Below are 19824 nucleotides of genomic sequence, written 5' to 3'. Positions count from 1 at the left end.
CATTGCACCAACGTGGCGTGGCGGCACAGCCCACTTCTCCTCTTGAGAGGGAGAGCCACTTTCTTCCTCATCACTCCTGCCAGGCCACCCCTTGTCACATCGCCCCCTCTCATGCTCCGTGCGCCCACATGGGCGAATGGCTATTTCAGCTGCCAGCACCAGAACATGTTGAGGTCCCGTGACGGTGATATCATCGGCATGCGTGTCCATGTTGAGAGGCCCACCGAGTGTGCCCTCGAAGTCTGCCACCCTGCCTCATCGCTTACACCGCGGACATGGCCCCCTCACCCGTCTATACTGTGTGCACTGCTTAAGGGCTAACCGCGGCCTTTGAACATCCCAAACCGCCGCGGGGCGGATGCCAAGCTGCGGCGAAGCAAGTGCACGTGCCCTTGTGCGCCTTCCCCACATTATGTCACAAGCAGCAAACATACACAGTGTATGATATCTACCACGATGCACTCGGGTTGCGGGTTGCCCACCGAGCGCCAGCATGAGGGGTTTCACACCGCATTCGAAGTTCGCAGCGCATGCGTACAGTGCGCATTGCACCAGGCTTTCCTGCGTCCCTGAAGGCGCGTGGCCATGCGTGTTTCGTGCGTTGAGGGACCCTGGTTGAGCCCACTGCCGTCGTCTTGCACAGGACCTGCTCTTTCACTTCTAACACTTAGCAAACTACTCATCTTCCCGGACCAACACCTCCTTGACCCTGGCCGCGGTGCTGTTGTCTTTAACGCTGTCCTTCTGCGCCTCAATAATGGGCTTCCAGCACTGGGCGCAGCGGGGCGTGCCGCGCATGTCCAGTACAATGCCGCAGCAGGGCGGCTGCGCCTCGTACACGTAGCGTGCGGCGGAGCGCGGCGGGCTGTGCGCCAGCGCGCCCTCAAAGCCCATCGTGAGCATGTCGCGACTCCGCCGCAGCAGGATCTCTGCGGGCTTGCGGCTGCTGAACCCGTAGCGCCGCATGATGTCCGGCGTCTTGTGCCGCGCCAGCGCCTCCATGCAGCTCTTAAGCCCGGGAGGGTAGTCGACGCCAATCTTGCCGCCCGGCACGTAACAGCGGTAGTCCATCACCACGCGCATGTCAATGGGCCCCGTGCAGAAGTTGGGCTTGCCGGCGTGCGCCTTGTAGTACTGCATCGTGGGCCCCCAGTAGCCCAGGCGGAGCTGCGTGTGGTACCTGAGGCATGCAGACGGTGGGTGAGGTTGGGAGGCGAACTTGCATGATACGGAAATAAGTAGAAGTTAGAAGTTGAGGCTTGTGGACTGGGCACAAAGGCGTGTAGTGCAGTGTCGCGGATCTGTCACCAACTATCCAGGCCTTTGATTGCCGCACAGGATTGTGCAGCACAACAAGGCGCGTTGGGCATAGCCGAACGGATAAGCACACCTGTTGCCGGGCAGCAGCATGGAGTCGCCCCCACAGCGAGTGACCACGCCCAATGCGCGGTCGTTGTCAATGAATGTAAGGTCGCCGGCGGGCGTGATGAACACGTTTTCACTGTGCCGGTCGCACTGGGCAGTCAGCAGGTCCAGCACCGTCTGCTGGATTACCTGCAGCCAGAAGCGTGTGTGCACCGGGCCAAAACCCCGTTGGCAATGCAAACCCGCAACACGCCCGCAAAGCACGGGATGCGCGGATGATCGGGGGACCTGAAATCAACCGATTTGTGCCTATCCCGTGCGTCCATGCACCGCACCGCACCTGTGTCTTGTTCATCTTCTTGGTCAACAGCTCGTACATGGCATTCTCAGCGCCACGGGTGGTGTGCAGGCCGTGCAGCGTGATGCCGGGCGCCTCCTCCATCCAAAGCCCGTGCCACCGAACGTGGTAGCCGCGGAAGGTGCCGTTGGGGATGATCGCCTCCACTGGAGCCACCCACACCCGTGGCGTGATGCCCGGGGCACCACATTCGTCCGCGAGGCGCACCTGACAGCAGAAAGGCGCATCAGCCGCAAACGTGTACGAGAAATGGCGGCAGAGGGCGGTATGGCGGCGCACTTGCCTTTGAGGTGTACCGCGGCGGCCCTGCGTCACAGTGCCCTCCCTCACAACCACACCACCGCCATGGCTCCGCCCACCTGTGCCATCATAAGCCTCATGCGCTCCGTGTACACCTCGTTGGCGCACTCCTGGGGCCGCCCGTGCGCCTTGGAGTACGGCATGCAGTACACCTACGACCAAGTACGACATCACCAATGGCGTGGGGGGAGACCCTTTCACAAGCAGCGCCAAAAGCAGTAGCAGTCACAGCAGCATATGACAATCATTTATGCCATGCATGCTGCAAGATCAAGCCCACAACGCCATCCACCTATTCAGCCGGCTGCTGCTGCCGCGGCTGCTGCTGCTTCCGCTGTAGCTGGCTGCCGCAGTGCCCCTCCGGCCCACCTTGACGATGAAGCGCCGCGTGCCGCCTGCCACCTTCCCGAAGAACAGCCAGCCGTTGGTGGCGCCCTTGCCATGCATGAATGCTAGTCCCTCAAGTCCCTCCGCAACCACGGGCGCGGCGTGCATGTCGGTCAGCACCGTGCTGCAGCCGGTGCAGCGGGTGCAGTTGGGCAGCCGCTGCTTGGCCTCGTGGTCAAGTGGGCCAATCATCTCAGGCTGCACAGACAGCGGGTCCACCAGCGCGCCCGGGATGCCCGAGGCGATGGCGGCCGCTTCATAGGCGGTGTCAGGCTCCGTGGCCCACTTGGGGTCTGTGAGTGTGCCCACAAGACCGTCGGCTACGCCCGCAGCGCCGCCAGCACCCAACTTGGGTCCCCCGCCGCGGTCTAGGACAGTGCGGTGGCGTGTGGACGCCTTAGGCGGCGTAGGTTCACACTCAAAGCAGAAGTTGCATTGGCTAATGTGCGGCAGAGATCCGCCGTGCAGCGCACCCTGTGTGTCGCACGGGAGCGGAGCCAAGGTGGGGTGATCACGCGCGGTGGTGATTGCATCCGTTGCATTCTGTGCCGGTTCTTGCCCAATTGCAAGAGAATTAATGGTACATGCAGATAGTCAGTTGCTTACCAACTGCAGGAGAAGCACACACGCCGCTACTAGAAATGGCGCGCCACGCCCGTTCATGACACTATTCCTATTGAGACGCCAGAGCCAATGGATATATGCTGCAGTAACATTTAACACGCAATCACACTTAAGGCAAGTAGTGAAATAAATGAAACATGGTAAGGTAAATATTTCGTTAGACACTATCAGGGGTCTTAATACATTATACTACAAACCTTCCTTAGCGCTATGGTTACCAGGAAGGAGACCGCTAGCTCGGGTGCCTTTGTGCAACAGCCCCATCCCAAGCGCCGTCGCTGCGTTTGCCGTGCTGCCGGCCGGCCCAGCCACCTTCCACGCTTGAGCTGCGCTTGCAGCCTTGATAGGATTTCGGGCTGCCACTGCCTCCGCCACTTTCCTGTCCAAGCCCTTGTCCTTCTGCAGGCCAACCCCCTCTGTGGAAGGCCTGTGTATGTCCAGCCAGCCTCCCCTGTGTCCAACTGCACATACAGTTCCGTGTCCTGTCACATTGCACAGCATTGCAGTGTATCACGGTATGCAGCCTTCCTGACACAAGGGAGCCCGGCAACGTGGAAGGCGCCACCGATGACATAGCTGCGCTCACGCTGTTGCTCTTATTGTTTCAGGCAAGCTCAACCCACCTCCAGCTACCTGGCTGTGCGTCACGCCCATGTTCACGACGCCGCGCCAAAGCTGTGGTGTTGTGGTCCTAAATATACCGCCGCGCAGTTTACGCCACGCACTCAGCAATGTCTACTGCTCAAACATTGTTGCTTTCCCTGCTTCTCAACCAAAACAACCTCAACATACCGGTACTCGCCTAGTCATTTTTTGCTCTGTGCCGCCCTTTTCCTGCCATAAGGCAGCCACCTCCTTGTTTGCTCTGTGTCTGGTCTTGATCAAGCCGTACTTGACAAAGCAGGCGGTGGTGCACACTTTGCCCCAATATCCCTAACGCCACGCTACAGTGCCCTTTACGGGTGCAACATGCCCCCACGGTATTAGGGCCATTCGTGGCTCTCGCCAACGCCGCGTCCCCACACGCCAAAGCAATGTGTTGAGGTTGCGCCCAGGACAGACGACCACTCAGGACGGTGTACCGTATTGGGGCTCGCGCTGAGACAGGATCAACCCATCTAGCTCCCTACGTCAACGGACCTAGGCCGGACGGCTGGGGAGGACAGGCTCAACCTGTCCTCCAGACTCCACCACCTACATACGGTACGGCCCACACACACACACCATCACCCGCCATCGCTAATTCAGCCACTGCCATCAATCCTGCCGCCCCGCTTGGGCGGCCTGCTCAAAGCAGCTGGCCATGACGTGCCGTCCTCCACGCACGCGGTGATGAGGCGGATGGCCATGTCATCCTCAAACCCTGCCCGCCCAAACCTGCCCCTGCCCTGCCCAAACCTGCACCTGCACCTGCTACACGTAGCAAAACCCTGTGGGCTGTGGCCATGCCATCTGCACATGCCTTGCAGGTATCCTATTGCAGCATCACGAAGACAGGATCTGGATGCCGTGCTTCTGCAGCTCCTCTTTCAGCTGGCCCAGGAACCCCTTGATGCGTGCGGCGTTGGTGCCCAAGTCGCCCTTGCCCACACGGCTGGCGCTGCGCACGTCCACCCGGAGTACCACGCCACTATCTGATCCGGGGGCCGCCTCCTTGTCCTGCTGCTGCTGCTGCTGCTGCAGCCTGAGGCGCACCATTATGTCGTCCTTAAAGCGCATCATTTTGGTGGTGGACACAGCCTCCAGCAGGCCCACCGCCGTGTCACCACTAACACCTCCAGCCGGGCTGCCGGCTGCCGCGTCCTCATGCGTCTGCACATGCACCACCTCCCAACGCGGCGTGCTGCGGGCTAGCGAGGTCGCTGCGTCCATCACAATTGCCACCACCTCTTTCTGCTGCTGATCGCCGCCCTGCCCTGCAGCCACCAGCAGCGGTTGCAGGTAGGGGTAGGCGTTGCGGATGCGTGGCTTCCACGATTCAGGAATTGGGCCATGACGCGCCGCAGACACGATGTAGGTAGGTGGGTCGTTGAGATCTGGAAGGGGGCATACGTAAATATTAGCGGACAGGAGCTTGGCGCGCGGTTATCTCGTCAAAGGTAACGTAGCAGTTGCGGTCGCTGCTCATGCTCACGCTTTTCTTTTTGCTTGTGCTAGCTCACTGGCCTCGGCTCTACAACGTCATGTTCGCTTGTGCGTGCTGCGTTTTTTCAAGCATCCGTACATCCAGCGTGCAACGGCGTGGAGATCGTGGAGGCCTTTGTCCCTACGTTGTGCTTACCTGTCGCAACATCGTTTAGGATGGGCGCTTTAGCGACGTCCAGCAGCCCCATCTTCGTGCGGCTTGGGACAAGGAGTGCGAAAGCAGCCCAGCCTGCACACGAAGGGAGCAGAAGGTTGATTGACTCCTTCCTGCCATGTATCTTCAGATTGCTCCACGGCCCTTTCACGGCCCCGCGGCTCCAAACTCAATACGAATGAATCGTCCGAAAGGCCCACAGCCACCACTCACAGCTACGGCCTCACAGCTACGGGCCGAACAGCCGCCCAAGCCTAGCCCGGCTGCCCGCCCGTTGTAAGGTTGCGCTAGTAGTGGCCGAAAGTGCTGCGAGAACATGACATCATTTCCGAAGCTCACAGAAGCGCAGGAATGTATTGTTCTGTTCTTAAAGAAGTTGTTGAGCGTGGGGCAAGGCGTCCGCAAGTTGCGGAGTGTGCGCCAGCGCCGGGGAAGTGACCCCCTGCGTGGACGTGGCGTGCTCTCACAGCTTACCTAACCCCGGACCAGCCCAAAAGAATGAACCCCACCCAAAGCATGATGATCACCTACCTGTCAGAGCAAGTGCAAAGCCTGCGCGAAGGCCGCGCATCCGCGGAGTCGTCGCTTGCGTCTCCCTTGCGGACTGGGCCGATTATCGTCTTAGCCAGCTCGCACCGTAAGATTGTTACTGACTGTGTCTGTAACTTGTTTCCTTGTTCAAACGCACTTTATCTTCTTATCGCAAGCTGAGCAACTCATCGGTCTCTTCCAGAAAGAAATTTGCTCGGCACCGAGCGAAGCGCAGTATGACTATTAGTATATGACAACACTTAATTAACTTACAAATGACTTCATTATCATAGCCTGGTGCTGCGCCTGTCAGTAATTCGGTCAAGCTGAAAGGCCGCGTGCTGCCTGGTTGCTTGCGATGTCATTGCCATGAATTTGGCAGGAATAGCTGCTGAGAATGCAGGCATAATGGTACTTCACTAGGTCGGCCCTCGAAGTTTGGAGACCAAAAATGAACGTCCCGAATGCCGGAGGCAGCTCAGCGCTTGGGCATCATGGCGCCATCATATCACCGACGTAGGGGTGTCTCACATGTTTGCTCCTTGCCTTGCATCCTATCCTGGAGGTGCCTGGGCCAGTGGTTGGCGCCCGTCCTCAGCTTGCGCCCGTGCCTGACCCCACGCGCGGTTTCCTTCTGGTGCCATGACTGCCTCCCCAATGTAACCTCTGTCAGCCATGACTGCCATCCCAATGACCTTGCAGGTTTGCCTTTGGCATGGACGTGGGGTGTCGGAATTGCTTATGGCACCTGGAGGGTGAACGTATGCTATGGTCCGTTGGAGCTCAGGTAGGCCAGTTGCAAAGGCAGGCGCATTCGTGTTGTTCTTGCGGGGTCCAGTCCGCACTCCACCAAACCTGAACAACCCCCCGTGACTCCTGTCTCAGGTGGCAATGTACAACACCATATCTCAGGAGGTGCGCTCTGGGCTTTGCTGCGTCAGTCGGGACACATGAGCAGCTCGTCCAGCGCGCATAGGAAGACAGCGTCGGCTTGCACGTTGACGATGGAATTCACAGCGGCAGACCCTGCACGCTACATCAAAGACGGCGCAGAGCGCTGCACCTAGGGCGGGATCAGTCTTCGGGTAGCGACAGTGCCTGACTGCTTAGCCACCTTGTGTGCCCCACGCAGATGCGTTTCATCCCGTTGGCTGACCGCGGGGCACGGGCGCTGGTGCTGGCGGTAGCGTCCAACTGCAAGTACTTTGCGGCGGTGGAGCGGGTGCCGGGGCTGGACTACGACCAGGTGGGGGGTGGGGGGTGGGGGCGCTGGGAGGAGTGTGGAGCTGGCAGCTGGGAGAGTCGTGTCTCAGCCGTTGAGGCCTACAGGGGCGAAGGCCTGGAAACGGGGTGCCTAGGGACGCGATGCAGCTCTGGGGCGCTCTTGTAAACCGTTCGTGTGTGCTATCACACACACACACACACGCACACGCACACGCACACGCACACGCACACGCACACGCACACGCACACGCACACGCACACGCACACGCACACGCACACGCACACACGCACACACACGCACACGCACGCGCACTCGTACACGCACACGCACGCGCACGCGCACGCGCGCACACACACACACACACACACACACACACACACACACACACACACACACACACACACACACACAGACGCACGAGCCAAAAGATCACACGTTTTTTTCCAGGTACGGATTTTTTGCACACGGATGGCCCCTCGCTCAGGTGTCGGTGTACAGCTTTGGCGGCGAAAAGCGGGTCAAGTCCTTGCCACAAGACGCAGCCCTCAGCGGCTCGGAGTCGGCCCGCGTGGAGTGCATTGATTTCAGGTAACTTTAAGGGTACAGTTCTGCTAAAGCGTCGTTGCTGTCACTGCCCTGAACGTGCGGATTTTGAACGCGGGTAGAGCAGGCAAGTTCTGTTTGCTAGGGGAGAGGGGTGGCGCGGAGGTGAGGGAGAGAGGGAACTGACCTATCCATGGCATAAGGGGTGCCCTTGAGTCTTGCTTGACAGTGCTATAACGTTATGCAATCCCTGATTCCCGTTCACGTTATTCGCAGTGAGAACAGCAAGTTCCTGCTGACTCAGTATGGCAACCCGGACTGGACACTGGTGGTGTGGCGCTGGTACAGCGGCAAGGTGTGCGTGTGTGTGTGCGTGCGTGTGTGTGTGTGTGCGTGTGTGCGTGTGTGTGTGAGAGAGAAGGACAGTAGTGTTGGCTTCGGCCGCTGACAGTCGTCCAGTGTTATCCGCTGTTGTCCGACATTGGGTCAACACCCACGGTCAACACCCCCAGGAGCTCCACCTCGCTAGCCTGCTTACCGTATGCGTCTCCCGGTCTACTTCTTACCCTTAGCTCGTGAAGATGCTGCACCCGCCCATCCGCGACAGGTTCTGGCTCGCATGCGCCTGGACCTGAGCAAGCCGGTGCTGAGCGCTCAGTTCAGCCCCACCGACGACATGCTGCTGGCTGTGCTGACCCCCAACAGCGTCTCGCAGCTGCGCCTGGACCCGGACAGCGACATATTGAGGCAGATGCCCGCGCCGCCGGTGAGGGGGACGGGTGCGCTGGGTGGTTAAGAGGCGTGCGCTGGGATGCCGGGCGCCGCTGTCTCCGCGCAGGTGCCCCCAGTAAGTGCCGCACTGCATCGTGACCCTCCTTCGCTCCCTCAGGCTTGGGAGGCTGCCCACCTGACGTCCATGTGCTGGCTGGCGGGCAACCTGATGGCGCTGGTGGGCAGCGGCGGAGAGGTGTACGTATTCCAGGTAAGCGCCTGGACCGGGTAGGGATGGGGAGGAAATGGACGCCCGGGCAGCGGACATCAGCATTGCCTCACAGTCAGCAGATGACCACACATGTGCTGTTCCTGCCTGGCACCACCCTGTTGCCCGCTGTAGGACGCCTCCGCCCGAATCACCACCCGGGTGGAGCCAATACCTAGCGCCGCATCCGCCAGTGCTCTGCTGCTGGGGCACTCACACGTGGGCGGCGGCGGCAGCGGGGGACTGGGCGCCTCGGAGCACCTGCTCGCGGTCACTGCGCGCGGCCGCGGCTTCATCGCGGCGGGCACCAGCGGCACCGTGTACTTCTTCGACCCGCCGGGTGTGGACCAGAAAAGGTTCGCGGGCGGGGTCAGGCAGTGATTGTGCGGTGCCTGGTTGGATTTAAACAGCAACAGGCCGCAGGCGTTAGCACCATGTACCCAATTGCCTTAGCCGACAGCCCTGCCGCTCGCGTCCCATTCCGCGGCACGTAGGGCCGGTATTCGCGACCTGTACGCGCTGACTCGGCGCCTGGCTGTGGAGCTGCCGCCCGGCCCGCCGCGGCCCATCATCTGGCTGAGCGTGTCGGCTGGAGAGGAGGAGGTGGCGGCAGTGACTGCGGGCGGTGACTTATACGTGGCCAACATGACCCTGGTGAGTGGGCGTGGATGGACAGGCGGCTACAATAACCGTCAACCTCACCGGTTACCGTAAGTACGTGGCGCATGCGCGTTGCCGTGCTAGACGAATGCCTTACAGAACCGAGAACCCCATTGCCTCACAGGTGGCGGAGCGCGAGGAGAAGCCAATCATTTCGGTGGTGGGGCACGACGTGCTGGTGAGTTGGACATATTGTGTCATGTGACCTTGGCGCAACGTGCCCGCGTGAGCTAGACTCCATTCAGCATCTGCACCTCATCGCATAAGCGTCCCGTCCTTTTGCCTGCAGGAGGGTGAGCCGTTCCGGCGTGTGCTGGGCGGCTTCCTGACCGGCCGTGTGATGGGGCTGGCGGCGGCGTCCTCTGTGCCGCTAGTGGCCGCGGCGTGCCTGCCCAGCGAGCCGCTCAGTGCCCGTACAGCGGCGGGACAGGCCGCTGCAGCGGCGGCGTCGCTTTCGGGCGTAGCCACCGGCATTGAAGGCGGGGGCTCAGCGCCTGGGACGGGCCCCACACGTGGGGGCTTCACTGCCTCGGGTCTGCGTGCTCCGCCACCGCTCCCGCCTCAACTGCGAGTGTGGAACTACGAGTCGAGGCGCTGTGTGGTCAGTTTTGCCCTGGAGGAGGACCCCACCTGCCTGGACATGCACCCGGGCGGCCAGCTGGTGCTGCTGGGGCTGTACGATAAGGTCGCCATGTACTGCATTGCGCTGGTGAGGGCGGAGGGAGTGGGAGGGCGCGGCGGGCTGCTGAATGGGTTGGTCCGGTTATAAATGGCGGCTGTAGGCTGTAGGCTGGACGCTGTGGTGATTGATTCGTTCGGCGCGCGGGCTGCTTTGGGCAACGCTGTAGGTCACATTGTCGTTGCATCTTATCCCATGCCCCCCCCCCCCCAGGAGCACTTGGACCAGGTGTATGAGAGCCACATCAAGAGGGCGACCTGCGTGCGCTTCTCCAACGGCGGCGGCATGTTCGCGGCGGTGGGGCGCAACAACACCATCACACTCACCTCCACCTACCCCTTCCGGGCGCAGCAGCAGCTTGGGCAGCTCAAGGGCCACGCCACTGCGGTGACGGAGCTGGCATTCGGCTCAGACGATCGCATGCTGGTGTCGGCGGGTGTGGGCGGCGCACTGTGAGTGACGGCAGAGCAGGTGGAGCAGGGACGGGCTAGCCAGCGGGCCACAGGCTGTGGCATGGCAAGTAGTTAGTAGGCCGTGCGTTGTGCTGCTTCACCAATTGGTGCCGAAAAATCAGTCGCTGCACCGCGGTAGCCAGACTCACGGCCTGTGACGGCCTGTGTCGCCCTGTGCATCCCTCGTAGCTACTTCTGGGACCTAGCCACCCTGAACCGGGTAGTGGAACTGGAGCACGTCGACAAACAGTCCGTGTACTGCGGGGTGGCCATGTGCGGACACACGCGAGGTGAGGGGGCGAGGGTTAAATCTGAACCAATCCCGTCGCGGGGGCAGGAGCGCCGGAAGGAATGGGCGGGTCAAGGGCAACCAAACTTGCCGGACGCTGGCCGTGTGGTTTGACTCCAGCTTACGACTCCGGATGCGCCCATGTGCGCAGGTGCGGCCGTGGTGCGCTGCCTTGACGGGCGCGTGCAGCAGATCGCAAATGGGAAGGTGGAGTACGAGGCGACGTGCAAGGGTGGCCCCAACGCGCCCTCCCTGATGCTTGGGGCTGACAAGGTACGCAACCGGGCGAGCTGCATGGACATGCGCGGTGACTGAGCCCTACCACGAGTGTACTAGGCCTTTTGGAGGCCTTTTCGCCCGTGCGTCATACCGTCACGCGCCTTCTTGCCGTACGCACCCGCAGGTCTACCTGGCAGCTGACGACCAGGGCTGTGTGGTGTCTCACGCCTGGCCCGGCGAGGACTTGCCGCCGCGGCCGGGTTTCGCCGCGCTGGCCCCGCCGCCTACCCACTACCAGCTGCACTCGGCGGTCGGAGGCGGCATCAGCCGAATGGCACTGGTGCCGTCCCGGGGACTGCTCTTTACCGCCAAGTGAGGCCATGGGCACCAACAACGCAGCCGTGTTGTGATGACATCCGGGACGCCATGATGTGCATGCGGTTGGGTATCCAGGCAAATGATGTGACCTTGACTGGACTGGCCTGTGAACCTGCTCCCTGGTGACGCTTTGCAGCGGCGACGGCACTGTGTTGATGAGCGGTGTGGCGCTGGTGCTGGGCGGCGTGTTGCTGGAGGCGGCGCTGGCGGGGGGCCCGGGGCACGGCCACAGCCACGCGGGCTCCGTGCGGCCCTCTGCCACAAACCTTACTGGGCCCTTGGCCGTTGGGGCGGCTGCAGGTGGCGGTGCGCTGGCGGCGCCGTACATGGTGACAGTGCCTGATGAGCGGCTGCAGGCCCTGAGGGACAAGGTCGTGGAGGTGGCCATGCTGGTGGGCAGCGCCCGCTCCGAGGCCGAGTACCAGGTGAGAGGGAGGTGGGGGCAGCAGTGCAGGCCGCTGGGGTGTGTGGAGTACACTTGTTGGGCCCGCAGCGGATTGCTTTTTGCCTTCTTACCCAACATTTCCTTGCTCTTGCCCCTGTCTGCCTCCCTCTCCCGCCGCCCCAGGCGTTCCGCGCCTCCCAGGTGCTGCGTGATGCCATCACACGGCTGGAGGGCGAGCTGGCGGCGGCGCGGGCGGCGGTGGCGGAGCGCGACGGCCTCATAGCGCGGCTGACGGAGGACTCGCGGCACGTGGAGCGGCGCGTGGTGAAGGAGCTTGAGGGCGCGCATATGAGCGCCGCGGAGGAGCTGGAGGCGCTGTATGAGAAGCGGCTGGCGGTGGAGGCGGACAAGCTGAGGGTGATGGCGGCGGCCAGGGACGACGCGCAGTACCGGGCGGAGGAGGCGCTGAGGCGGCTGCAGGAACAGCACAAGCTGGACATCAAGGTGGGAGAGGCGATCAAGACAGTGGAAAGGGATGTGAACTGTGCGCGTGCGCAGAGTGCAGGTTGGGGCGGTTGTGACTTGGGTACTTCATCAAAGTTGGGCAAGTGCAAAGGTTGGTGCGCACCGGTGCGTGCATACGACTCTGTCAACGCCCTCAGACACCCGCCATGCCGCCCGCATGCCCGTGTAGGACCTTCACGCAGCCCACGCCGCGCAGCTGGTGACTGTGGAGGCGCGCATGGCGACCGAGGCGGAGTCGCGCGCGGAGCAGGATCGCTTCTTCGCCGAGTACGTGAAGCAGGCTGAGGAGGACTTTGAGGACCACAGCGAGCGCATCAACGACAAGATCACGGCGCAGGCAGAGGCGGCGGAGTCGCGCGAGCAGCGCCTCAAGGCAGACAATAACATCCTCAAGCGAACCAACCTGCGCCTGAAGGGTGGGTGGGGGCCGGGAGCGTGAGCTACGATCGAGGCGTAGAGATGAATATGAATGCGAAGCAGTTGATGGTGCTACGCCAGCGTGTGTGTCCTCCTTATTTCACCTACCGTCTGGCCTGCTCAATACGGTACTTGTGCATTGTGTGCCCACAGCTGACAAGACCATCGACCTGAAGAAGATGGACAAGTTGACCACCGACAACACTGCGCTACGGGAACAGGTGCGGCGTGCTCAGCTTCCTATACTTGCAACGGGGCCCGCAGCAGCTTTTCGTCCGTGCTCTCCCGCACACACATCGGTCTGCTAACTCTGCTTGCCCACTTGTAGGCTGAGGAGCTGAAGCTGACCATCGCCAAGCTGACAAAGGAGCTGGAGGAGCGCGATGCGGTCAACACCGACAACTACGCAACCATCCAACAGCTGCGCCGCAAGGTCCAGGACCTGGAGAAGCACAAGTTTGTGCTGTCGTACAAGGTGTGTGTGGAGGAAGCCAGTTACCGTGGCGAGTGGAAGGCGGGTGGCGGACCTCACCGTGGGTGGCTCCGAAGCACGGGCCACGCGTACAATACACGTCACGCCTTATCCTGCACTCTGCTGGGTCTTGGCTTGTTTGGGATTGGAGTAAGCTGCCCTCACTTGCTCGCCCTCTGCTGCTGGCCTTTCAGGCGGAGACATACGCCAAGGCGCTGGAGCCGCAGGAGAAGGAGATGTCGCGACTGCAGGTGAGGACGGGCGAGATCTGGTTGTGGTTGCCGTGGCTTGCCCGTACTCAATGTGTCTGACCTCGCCTTACGGTCTCCGTCTTTCTCCCAACTCTACCCCAGCAATGAGCCACCAACTCTTCAAGTAACAATGTTTTTGACCCCCCATCCTTATGTCCATCTCACCGGGCAGTCCGAGCTGGAGGGCCACGACCGCGAGCTGCTGGGGCACATGAGCAAGATGCAGGTGCTGTCCCGGCATGTGGCGGAGAAGGACACGGCGCTGAGGACGCTCAAGAGCGAGCTGGCGGAGCTCAAGAGCAAGGCGGGCCAGATGGAGGCGGCCATCAACGCCTTCTCGCAGGTGAGTGCACACGGGTGCAACGGTGCATCGGCATATGCAAAGGCACGAGAGCTGGCTGGTAAACAGTGAAAGGGAGGGGCTGGCAATCTGGCATTGAAGTGTGAACGTGGTACAGGAGTAGGCAAAGTCGCATGCGCTAGGGGATTGATTGTCTTGCTCGCCCTTATCGCGACACCACCACCCTCCCTCCCCCTCCCTCCATCCCGTCAGGACCTGTACGAGGCCATGCAGCAGCCAGACGACCGCGGCCCTCGCGGCAAGTCCACACGCCAGAAGGCGCTGGACGAACTGGTGCGGCGCTACTGCCTGGGCGACATGCGGGTGGGCGGCCGGGACGAGGCCATGGAGGCCGCGGCCAACGCGGCGGCAGCGGAGACTCGGGTGGTGCTGCTGCAGTGGCGGCTGGAGCAAGAGCGGGGCAGCGCCAAGGCCACGCAGCGTGCCACCCTGCACCAGAACAGCCAGCTGCTGCGGGAGCTGCAGGTGTGACCGGCCGGCCGGTGGAACCCGCAAGCGGAAGTCAGGCAAAAGCGCAACCCAATACTGTGCTACGCTGGCGACGAAATGCTTCAGAGGCGCGTGCTTTTTTTGTTGCCTGACTTAGTGCCCCTTGCTTGCATTCCTCAGGTCTCCCAGGGCGACTTGCGCTCCTTGAAGGACCGCTACGATGCAGCTTGGGTGGCACTGCGTGAGCTGCAATCCAAGTACAACTTGCTTGAGCGGCGCTGGGCGGCGTCACACGGCAGTGTCGGGGCAGGTGGAGAGGTGGCTCGCGAGCAGGACGCCGAGGATGTCCTCAGCGAGGGCGCAGGCAGTGTAAGCGTTGTCAGCATGGCGGGCCGGGTGCCGCCTTCACGCCCTGCGTCTGGTATCCCCGGCGCGGGCGCGGGCGAGCGCGTGCTGACTGGAGTACAGCAGGCGCTGGTGAAACCAGGGCGGGGATCTCTGGCGGCCGCCAGCACACATCACACGCACCTGCAGGGCTCGAGCGGAGCCAAGGGCACACGGCCCGGATCTGCGGCTCTGGCGCGGCCGGTGTCGGCTGGGTGGGGCATGTACCGCTCAGTGGGCGGCCAGCCGGCGCAGAGCGGCCTGGTCAGCCGGGGAACGCCGCTGCGTGCGTACGCGGAGCTCATCAGCTCGGAGCGGCAGCGCATGGAGGAGCTGGCGGTGGCGCTGGCGGAGGGCAGTGCGGGGCTGGAGGCGCAGCAGCGGGCGCTGCTAGGACTGCGGGAGCAGCTGGCGGCGAACGACGAAGAAGCAGGTTTGCCAGGCGCCAGCTGGGAAGCTGAGAGGGGTGGCCTTGCTTTCGGCGGGTTCTCAGTCGTGTCCGAAGGCCGCGAAAGCCTTGACGAGGACAAGGACGAAAGAGGGGAAGCATGTCCTGCTGGGGGAGGCGCTGATACGGAAGCGCCGGTCAGGGGGCTGGATGCTGGTCCGGCCAGCGATGCAGCGCTCCGACAGACTGCATCCACGTCGCTGTCCACAGCAGTGGCAGGTGGACGGCCGTCAACTGCCCAGCCGGCAGCGGGCAGGCGCTGGGCTGGAGACAGTGGGAGTGGAGGCTCGGGAGGCGGAGCAGCGGCGAGCACGTCCCCGTATCACGCACCTGGGCTGCGAGGCCTCAGCTTGGGCCACAGCCATAACGCAAAACACAGGTGAGAGGCACGCCTGCGTCGCACATCGGTTGTCAGCGAGGATGACCCTTGCTGAAGCTAAACTACATGTGCGCCCCTTTTGGTGTCACTGTAGGCCTTTCAGCGCGCGGTCCGGTACTGGCATGTCCGCTTCCTTTGACGCCTCGCGTGTGGCTGCTGCGCTGCGAACGCGCTCTACGGGGGCTAGCGGCGAAGTGCGGGCGAGCAGCCCCTCGCCGGTGGGGCTGGCAGCATCCGCATCGCCTGGCGGCGGCAGTGCAGGGCCTAGGCGGCGGCCCACAACGGCAGCTGGCGTAGGTTTACGGGCGTTTACAGACTCATCTGCGGATCGATTTCGTGTGCCCGGCGCCTCCGCTGAGGGTGAACTGCCATTCTAGGTATCTCCTGCGGGCCTAGCGGCCGTGCGTTACTGCTCTAGGGCTGGCTTGCGGCGTTGAGGAGAAGTGTGGAGCGCTTAGGGATGCGAAGTTGCTAATGATGCGCGCGTCCGACAGGGGTAGATTAGTGATCAGGCTTGCAAACTGCTTCCAGTTGCAGACAAGAAAGATGGTTTCTCGCGTAAGGGAGAAGTGGGCTGAGCCCACGCCACGTCTCCAGCCTGAGGCCGCAAGCGTCTACCTCACCTCCCGGACATAGCTGGGGTCGGTTCGTACAGGCATGGCCCGCCATGCGTCCAGCCACGTCCCGCTGCCAAGCACAAGCACAGCCAGCAATCACCAAACAGCAGGAAATCCTCTAGCCACAACATTCCTCACTGCTGCGGCCTAGCACATGCTGTGCAGTGCTATGCTCGCCAGCAAAGACCCTAACCAGACACCAACCAACCAACCAAGCAGGCTGCGCCCTGTTCATCTCCTTCCGCGTGCCGCTGCGGCCCCCTCTGCTAATAGTCCAAGTCAAGCAACCCTGTGGCTCTCGCCGCCCTCGCCGCCAGGTGCCCCTCCAGTTGCCCCGCGGCGTCCCGCAGCTGACGACGCAGCTGCGCGACCTCCCGCTCCATCATCAAGTTCTGGGACCGCGTCAGGTTGAGCTCGCCGTGGGTGTCCTCCAGCCGTGACTGCAGCTGCTGCAGCTGCTGCGTGGCGGACTGCAGCTGCGCCCGGTGCGCCCGCAGCTCCGCTTCCGTCACGGCCAGGTCACAGGCGGTGCGCGCCACACGCTCACTGGCGGCCTTGCACTTGGATCCGGCCGCGACCAACTCCTCCTGGGCGGCACGGAGCTTCGCGTGCAGGCACATTATTTCGCGGCTATGGTCCGTTGAGAAGCGCCGCCCCGCCAGCTGAGCACTGAGCGCCACCAGCTGCTGCTCCTTGTCCCGTAGCTCAGCTCGGGCAGCCGCCAACTGCTCGTCAGCTGCGCAAAAGGCACAGAGCGGGCCGCCACCCTCAATTGCAAGACACGCCGTTACCGTACACGTAATATGTGATGCACTGTTTACATGCTGCCAGCCTCAACATTAGCACACCAACGCAACTCTTCCTATGCTTCCCGGACGAGCGGGGCATATGGTCTTGCTAGGTGCGGTATTTCGGTTGTTCCACTAGGCTGATCTTGTGCGCGCAGGCGCTGAGTTCTGTATTACCGTAATATAAAGGTCTCGCCTGATGAGTGTGCGTTCTGTGGGCGAGAACGGAGATGGCGGTACAGCCGGTACCCAACCACACAGCTCATGGCCAGGCAAGTAGCTCCTGCCTGGAGCAACAGTGCGAGCGTGTCCGTGTCGGTAGTGCCCCCACCACGACCTGAGGCGCATTGTCAGGACAGGAAACATACATCGAGTTAAGGCATGTGGCTGCATCGCTTTGTAACAGCCTATGCTACTCGCGAAGCGAACAGCGGTAGGTTCGCATCGTGCAAGCATCTGACCCGTTGGGCGCGCAGCAGGGGTGCGCAGCAGGGGTCTGAGCAGGGGTGCGCAGCAGCCCTCAGCAGCTCTCCAGCTTGACACGCCAGCCAGGTGCCCAAGGCTCCGACTACCAAGAAGAAGGTTGGGGATACGTAAACAGTACGAGTCTCACCTAAATTACTTGGTTGTGCGTCAAGGTGCGAGGTGACGAAGCGCTGCGCTCCATGCGCGGCAGCAGGCCCTGGCCCCGCGAAAGATACGGCCATTGGGCCGAACCTGATTAATTGAATACTTAAAGACTGGAAATCGGTTTGGACCCTCGCCCCGAAAGGACGCCCTTCAGTTCATCAATTGCCGACGTATCCCAGAAAACCCAGCAGAAAGGGCGAAAGAATTTTTCACGTAGAACACTGCGATTATGATGTTGTGCGGTTGGGCGCACCACAATGCCATTATTAGGAAAACCGTTGCCGCGTCATCATGGCCGCGCGTCAGCTGCAGAATGGGCACACCCTGGCGCCCCCACGCAACCATTGGCGCAAGCGGTGAGCGGTCGTACTTGCATGGCAACAAAGCCAGACAATGTCTCGCACTGCCCACAGCCGTACCGTGTGTGTGCATGACTGCATGTGTTCACACGGCGCTGAGCCCCCGAGCGCGAAGACAGCCCGTATGCACTCCCGCCGGGCCTCAGGGTCCGCCTGCCCACTTCCAGGGGGGGTTGGGACCAAATATCGGTGGCAACCGACAGCTAACCGCCGAGTTGGACACCCCGAACCCCTCCCGTCGTGTCCCGAACCAGCACCCATTCCTAGCGTCAGATGATGAGGGGTTACGGTAAGTTTGTGGGGCCAGCAGCGGGCTCATCAGGACTCGCCACCGGCCTCACCCTAGCTTGTCAGCTTAGGGACTCGCAAGAGGTAGTCTTATGCTTGTATCCCGGATGCATGTATTCCGCTGCCCAAGCGCGGCACACACAACTGAACGCAAGTTCATTGAGGCCCTGACTTAGGCGACGGCTAACAAGGCCTCTCAAGAGGACAAGAAAGGTTGGTTTTCGCAAGGGACAAGACCCCAAAAGGTGGCTCTCCCTTGCAAGGGAAAGTGGGCTGAGCCTACGCCACGTGCTCCGTCTGAGGCCGAAGGTTCCGATACTAGCCTCATCTCCCGGACATAGCCGGGGTCGGGTTGTACAGGCACCGCCCGCCATATGTGCCCAGCCGCGCCCAGCTATCAAGCACTAGTGCAGCAGGCAGCAGGCCAACCAGACAGCAAGGAAAACACCCCTGCCGCTGCAGCCGACTGCCCGCTACGCCATGCTCGTCAGCACAGGTCGCTAACCAGACAACACCGGCAGGTCTCAACCTGCGCGCCGGCGCCGCTTTGAAGGCGGCGCCGCGCTGTCCTCCTCCACGTGGCCTTGCCCGCCCCCTCTGCTCCGAACATGCGCGCCGCCACTGCCGCTGGGCCCAGGGCCGCCCGTGCCGCCGCCACCACCGGGCCCAACGCCGTGGCCGCTGCTGTTGCCGCCGGTAGGCGCGGTGCCGCCGCCGCCGCCACCGCCGTCTCCAGGCCCTGCACCGCCGCCACCGCCACCGCCATCGCCGCCGCCAGGCCCTGCACCGCCACCGCCGCCAGCAGGTCGCAGGGCTGCAGGCCGCGGTTTGCCAAGCAGCATCTCCATCAGCGCGTGCCGCATGTTTGTAGCCGAGTTGGCGTCGCGGCCCTGCAGTTCAACATGCAAACAGGGCGTGTGTCATCCCGTGTGTCACCCCGTGTCATCTCCAAACCGCCCTGTGTCATCCCGTGTCATCCCGTATCATCATCTCCAAACCGACCTGCCGCCCCAAACCTGCCAACCCACTTACCCACACAGTCCCGCAGTGTTGGCACACTTGGACGTCGCGGGCACGCGAGCCACCAAACGGAATCACAACTTCCAGGCAGCGCTGCCCGTTACCAAGCAGCCGCCGTCCGCACTTCGCACACACCTGCTCAGACACAGAGATAGGTTTGGGCCAGGTAAGGTACGTGTGCATTGAGCGTTGTGCGCATTGCTTTGTGAAGATTACAGCGTACCTGGCTGGTGTAGTATTCGTCCACGTAGACCACCAGGTGGGCGTACTTGTCCACCAGCAGACGCAGCAGCGCCCGGTTTGGGCCCCTGCCTGACCTGAATTGCGAAGTAAGTGAGTGGGTGAAGGTGAATGGGTGAGTGAAGGTGGGTGAGTGAGTGCGTTGCTGAGCGAGTGGCCGGGTGAGTGAGTGGCTGAGTGAGCCAAGGACCAGAGCCCCTGCCCGACCTGCTGACGCAGCCGCCGTGGCCAGTGTTGGCGTTGCCCCAGCCGACGATGACCTCCTCCTTGGGCCTTGCCCCAGCCAGGTGCTGCGCCGTTTGCTCGAGGACCTGGACGGGCATGACGTTGTGCGGTGAGTTGTTTGCATGAGCTGTACAGGGCACGCATGCAACCTGGGACAGACGGAGTTAGCAACCAACGCGCACCTTCTGGCTGCGAATGTAAACAATCAAGCGCCACCGCCGCTGGCCCCACTGCCGGTAATGGCGCAGGAGCTGCCATAGCCCTATCCCACCGCTGCCGCTGTATAGGTACTGAATGCGGCGTGTGTGGTCAGCTGCA

General features: G+C 62.2%; 4 protein-coding genes across 5 annotated transcripts; 1 reads left to right on the top strand and 3 right to left on the bottom strand.

Annotated features, from left to right (window-relative positions):
* On the bottom strand, positions 1 to 3232 carry CHLRE_03g143867v5 (uncharacterized protein). Its single transcript, XM_001695706.2, has 6 exons — positions 3017 to 3232; positions 2393 to 2884; positions 2083 to 2175; positions 1706 to 1930; positions 1391 to 1554; positions 1 to 1180 (listed from the first exon to the last, which is right to left on the bottom strand). The coding sequence occupies exons 1-6, from the start codon at positions 3071 to 3073 to the stop codon at positions 676 to 678; spliced, it is 1536 nt and encodes a 511-aa protein (XP_001695758.2). The 5' UTR covers positions 3074 to 3232; the 3' UTR covers positions 1 to 675.
* A 276-nt stretch (positions 3233 to 3508) lies between these two features.
* On the bottom strand, positions 3509 to 5972 carry CHLRE_03g143847v5 (uncharacterized protein). Of its 2 annotated transcripts, none has more exons than XM_043060356.1 (3): positions 5547 to 5972; positions 5316 to 5408; positions 3509 to 5070 (listed from the first exon to the last, which is right to left on the bottom strand). In XM_043060356.1, exons 2-3 carry the CDS (start codon positions 5365 to 5367, stop codon positions 4520 to 4522), a joined length of 603 nt encoding a protein of 200 aa, XP_042925485.1. In that variant the 5' UTR covers positions 5368 to 5408; positions 5547 to 5972; the 3' UTR covers positions 3509 to 4519. The 2 variants fall into 2 exon arrangements, with proteins under 2 accessions (XP_042925485.1, XP_001695759.1); XM_001695707.2 differs by having other exon boundaries at positions 5865 to 5972.
* Positions 5973 to 6072: 100 nt separating this feature from the next.
* Positions 6073 to 15828, top strand: CHLRE_03g143827v5 (uncharacterized protein). The gene is made up of 26 exons (XM_043060355.1): positions 6073 to 6380; positions 6567 to 6651; positions 6750 to 6779; positions 6997 to 7110; positions 7574 to 7677; positions 7909 to 7987; positions 8240 to 8398; positions 8522 to 8614; positions 8747 to 8967; positions 9106 to 9265; positions 9396 to 9449; positions 9561 to 9980; positions 10164 to 10402; positions 10592 to 10692; positions 10843 to 10964; positions 11095 to 11282; positions 11425 to 11713; positions 11857 to 12177; positions 12368 to 12614; positions 12769 to 12836; positions 12944 to 13090; positions 13282 to 13338; positions 13511 to 13681; positions 13892 to 14164; positions 14309 to 15339; positions 15434 to 15828. The coding sequence occupies exons 1-26, from the start codon at positions 6316 to 6318 to the stop codon at positions 15714 to 15716; spliced, it is 5121 nt and encodes a 1706-aa protein (XP_042925484.1). The 5' UTR covers positions 6073 to 6315; the 3' UTR covers positions 15717 to 15828.
* Positions 15829 to 15830: 2 nt separating this feature from the next.
* CHLRE_03g143807v5 (uncharacterized protein) lies at positions 15831 to 17722 on the bottom strand. The gene is made up of 3 exons (XM_043060354.1): positions 17358 to 17722; positions 16941 to 17081; positions 15831 to 16692 (listed from the first exon to the last, which is right to left on the bottom strand). Exons 1-3 carry the CDS (start codon positions 17449 to 17451, stop codon positions 16223 to 16225), a joined length of 705 nt encoding a protein of 234 aa, XP_042925483.1. The 5' UTR covers positions 17452 to 17722; the 3' UTR covers positions 15831 to 16222.
* Between the last annotated feature and the right edge of the window lie 2102 nt (positions 17723 to 19824).

This window comes from Chlamydomonas reinhardtii, chromosome 3 (genome assembly GCF_000002595.2).
Source record: "Chlamydomonas reinhardtii strain CC-503 cw92 mt+ chromosome 3, whole genome shotgun sequence".
Classification (NCBI taxonomy): Eukaryota; Viridiplantae; Chlorophyta; class Chlorophyceae; order Chlamydomonadales; family Chlamydomonadaceae; genus Chlamydomonas; species Chlamydomonas reinhardtii.
The sequence above is the reverse complement of the archived record's forward strand: the minus strand, read 5'-3'. Positions and strand labels throughout refer to the sequence as shown.

What these genes read in the sequence shown, in the direction of transcription:
- CHLRE_03g143867v5 (XM_001695706.2), bottom strand. Translation starts at nt 3,073, where the DNA reads ATGAACGGGCGTGGCGCGCCATTTCTAGTAGCGGCGTGTGTGCTTCTC. An exon ending in CGCGGCGCTTCATCGTCAAG is followed by an intron (nt 2,176 to 2,392) that starts GTGGGCCGGAGG and finishes ACTTGGTCGTAG; the next exon opens with GTGTACTGCATGCCGTACTC. An exon ending in TGAGGCTTATGATGGCACAG is followed by an intron (nt 1,931 to 2,082) that starts GTGGGCGGAGCC and finishes TTCTGCTGTCAG; the next exon opens with GTGCGCCTCGCGGACGAATG.
- CHLRE_03g143847v5 (XM_001695707.2), bottom strand. Translation starts at nt 5,904, where the DNA reads ATGCGCGGCCTTCGCGCAGGCTTTGCACTTGCTCTGACAG. An exon ending in CTTTGCACTTGCTCTGACAG is followed by an intron (nt 5,409 to 5,864) that starts GTAGGTGATCAT and finishes CTTCGTGTGCAG; the next exon opens with GCTGGGCTGCTTTCGCACTC. An exon ending in CCTAAACGATGTTGCGACAG is followed by an intron (nt 5,071 to 5,315) that starts GTAAGCACAACG and finishes GCCCCCTTCCAG; the next exon opens with ATCTCAACGACCCACCTACC.
- CHLRE_03g143827v5 (XM_043060355.1), top strand. Translation starts at nt 6,316, where the DNA reads ATGAACGTCCCGAATGCCGGAGGCAGCTCAGCGCTTGGGCATCATGGC. An exon ending in TGGTGGGGCACGACGTGCTG is followed by an intron (nt 9,450 to 9,560) that starts GTGAGTTGGACA and finishes TTTTGCCTGCAG; the next exon opens with GAGGGTGAGCCGTTCCGGCG. An exon ending in CCATGTACTGCATTGCGCTG is followed by an intron (nt 9,981 to 10,163) that starts GTGAGGGCGGAG and finishes CCCCCCCCCCAG; the next exon opens with GAGCACTTGGACCAGGTGTA.
- CHLRE_03g143807v5 (XM_043060354.1), bottom strand. Translation starts at nt 17,451, where the DNA reads ATGGCCGTATCTTTCGCGGGGCCAGGGCCTGCTGCCGCGCATGGAGCG. An exon ending in CGCACAACCAAGTAATTTAG is followed by an intron (nt 17,082 to 17,357) that starts GTGAGACTCGTA and finishes AATGCGCCTCAG; the next exon opens with GTCGTGGTGGGGGCACTACC. An exon ending in ACAGAACGCACACTCATCAG is followed by an intron (nt 16,693 to 16,940) that starts GCGAGACCTTTA and finishes CCTTTTGCGCAG; the next exon opens with CTGACGAGCAGTTGGCGGCT.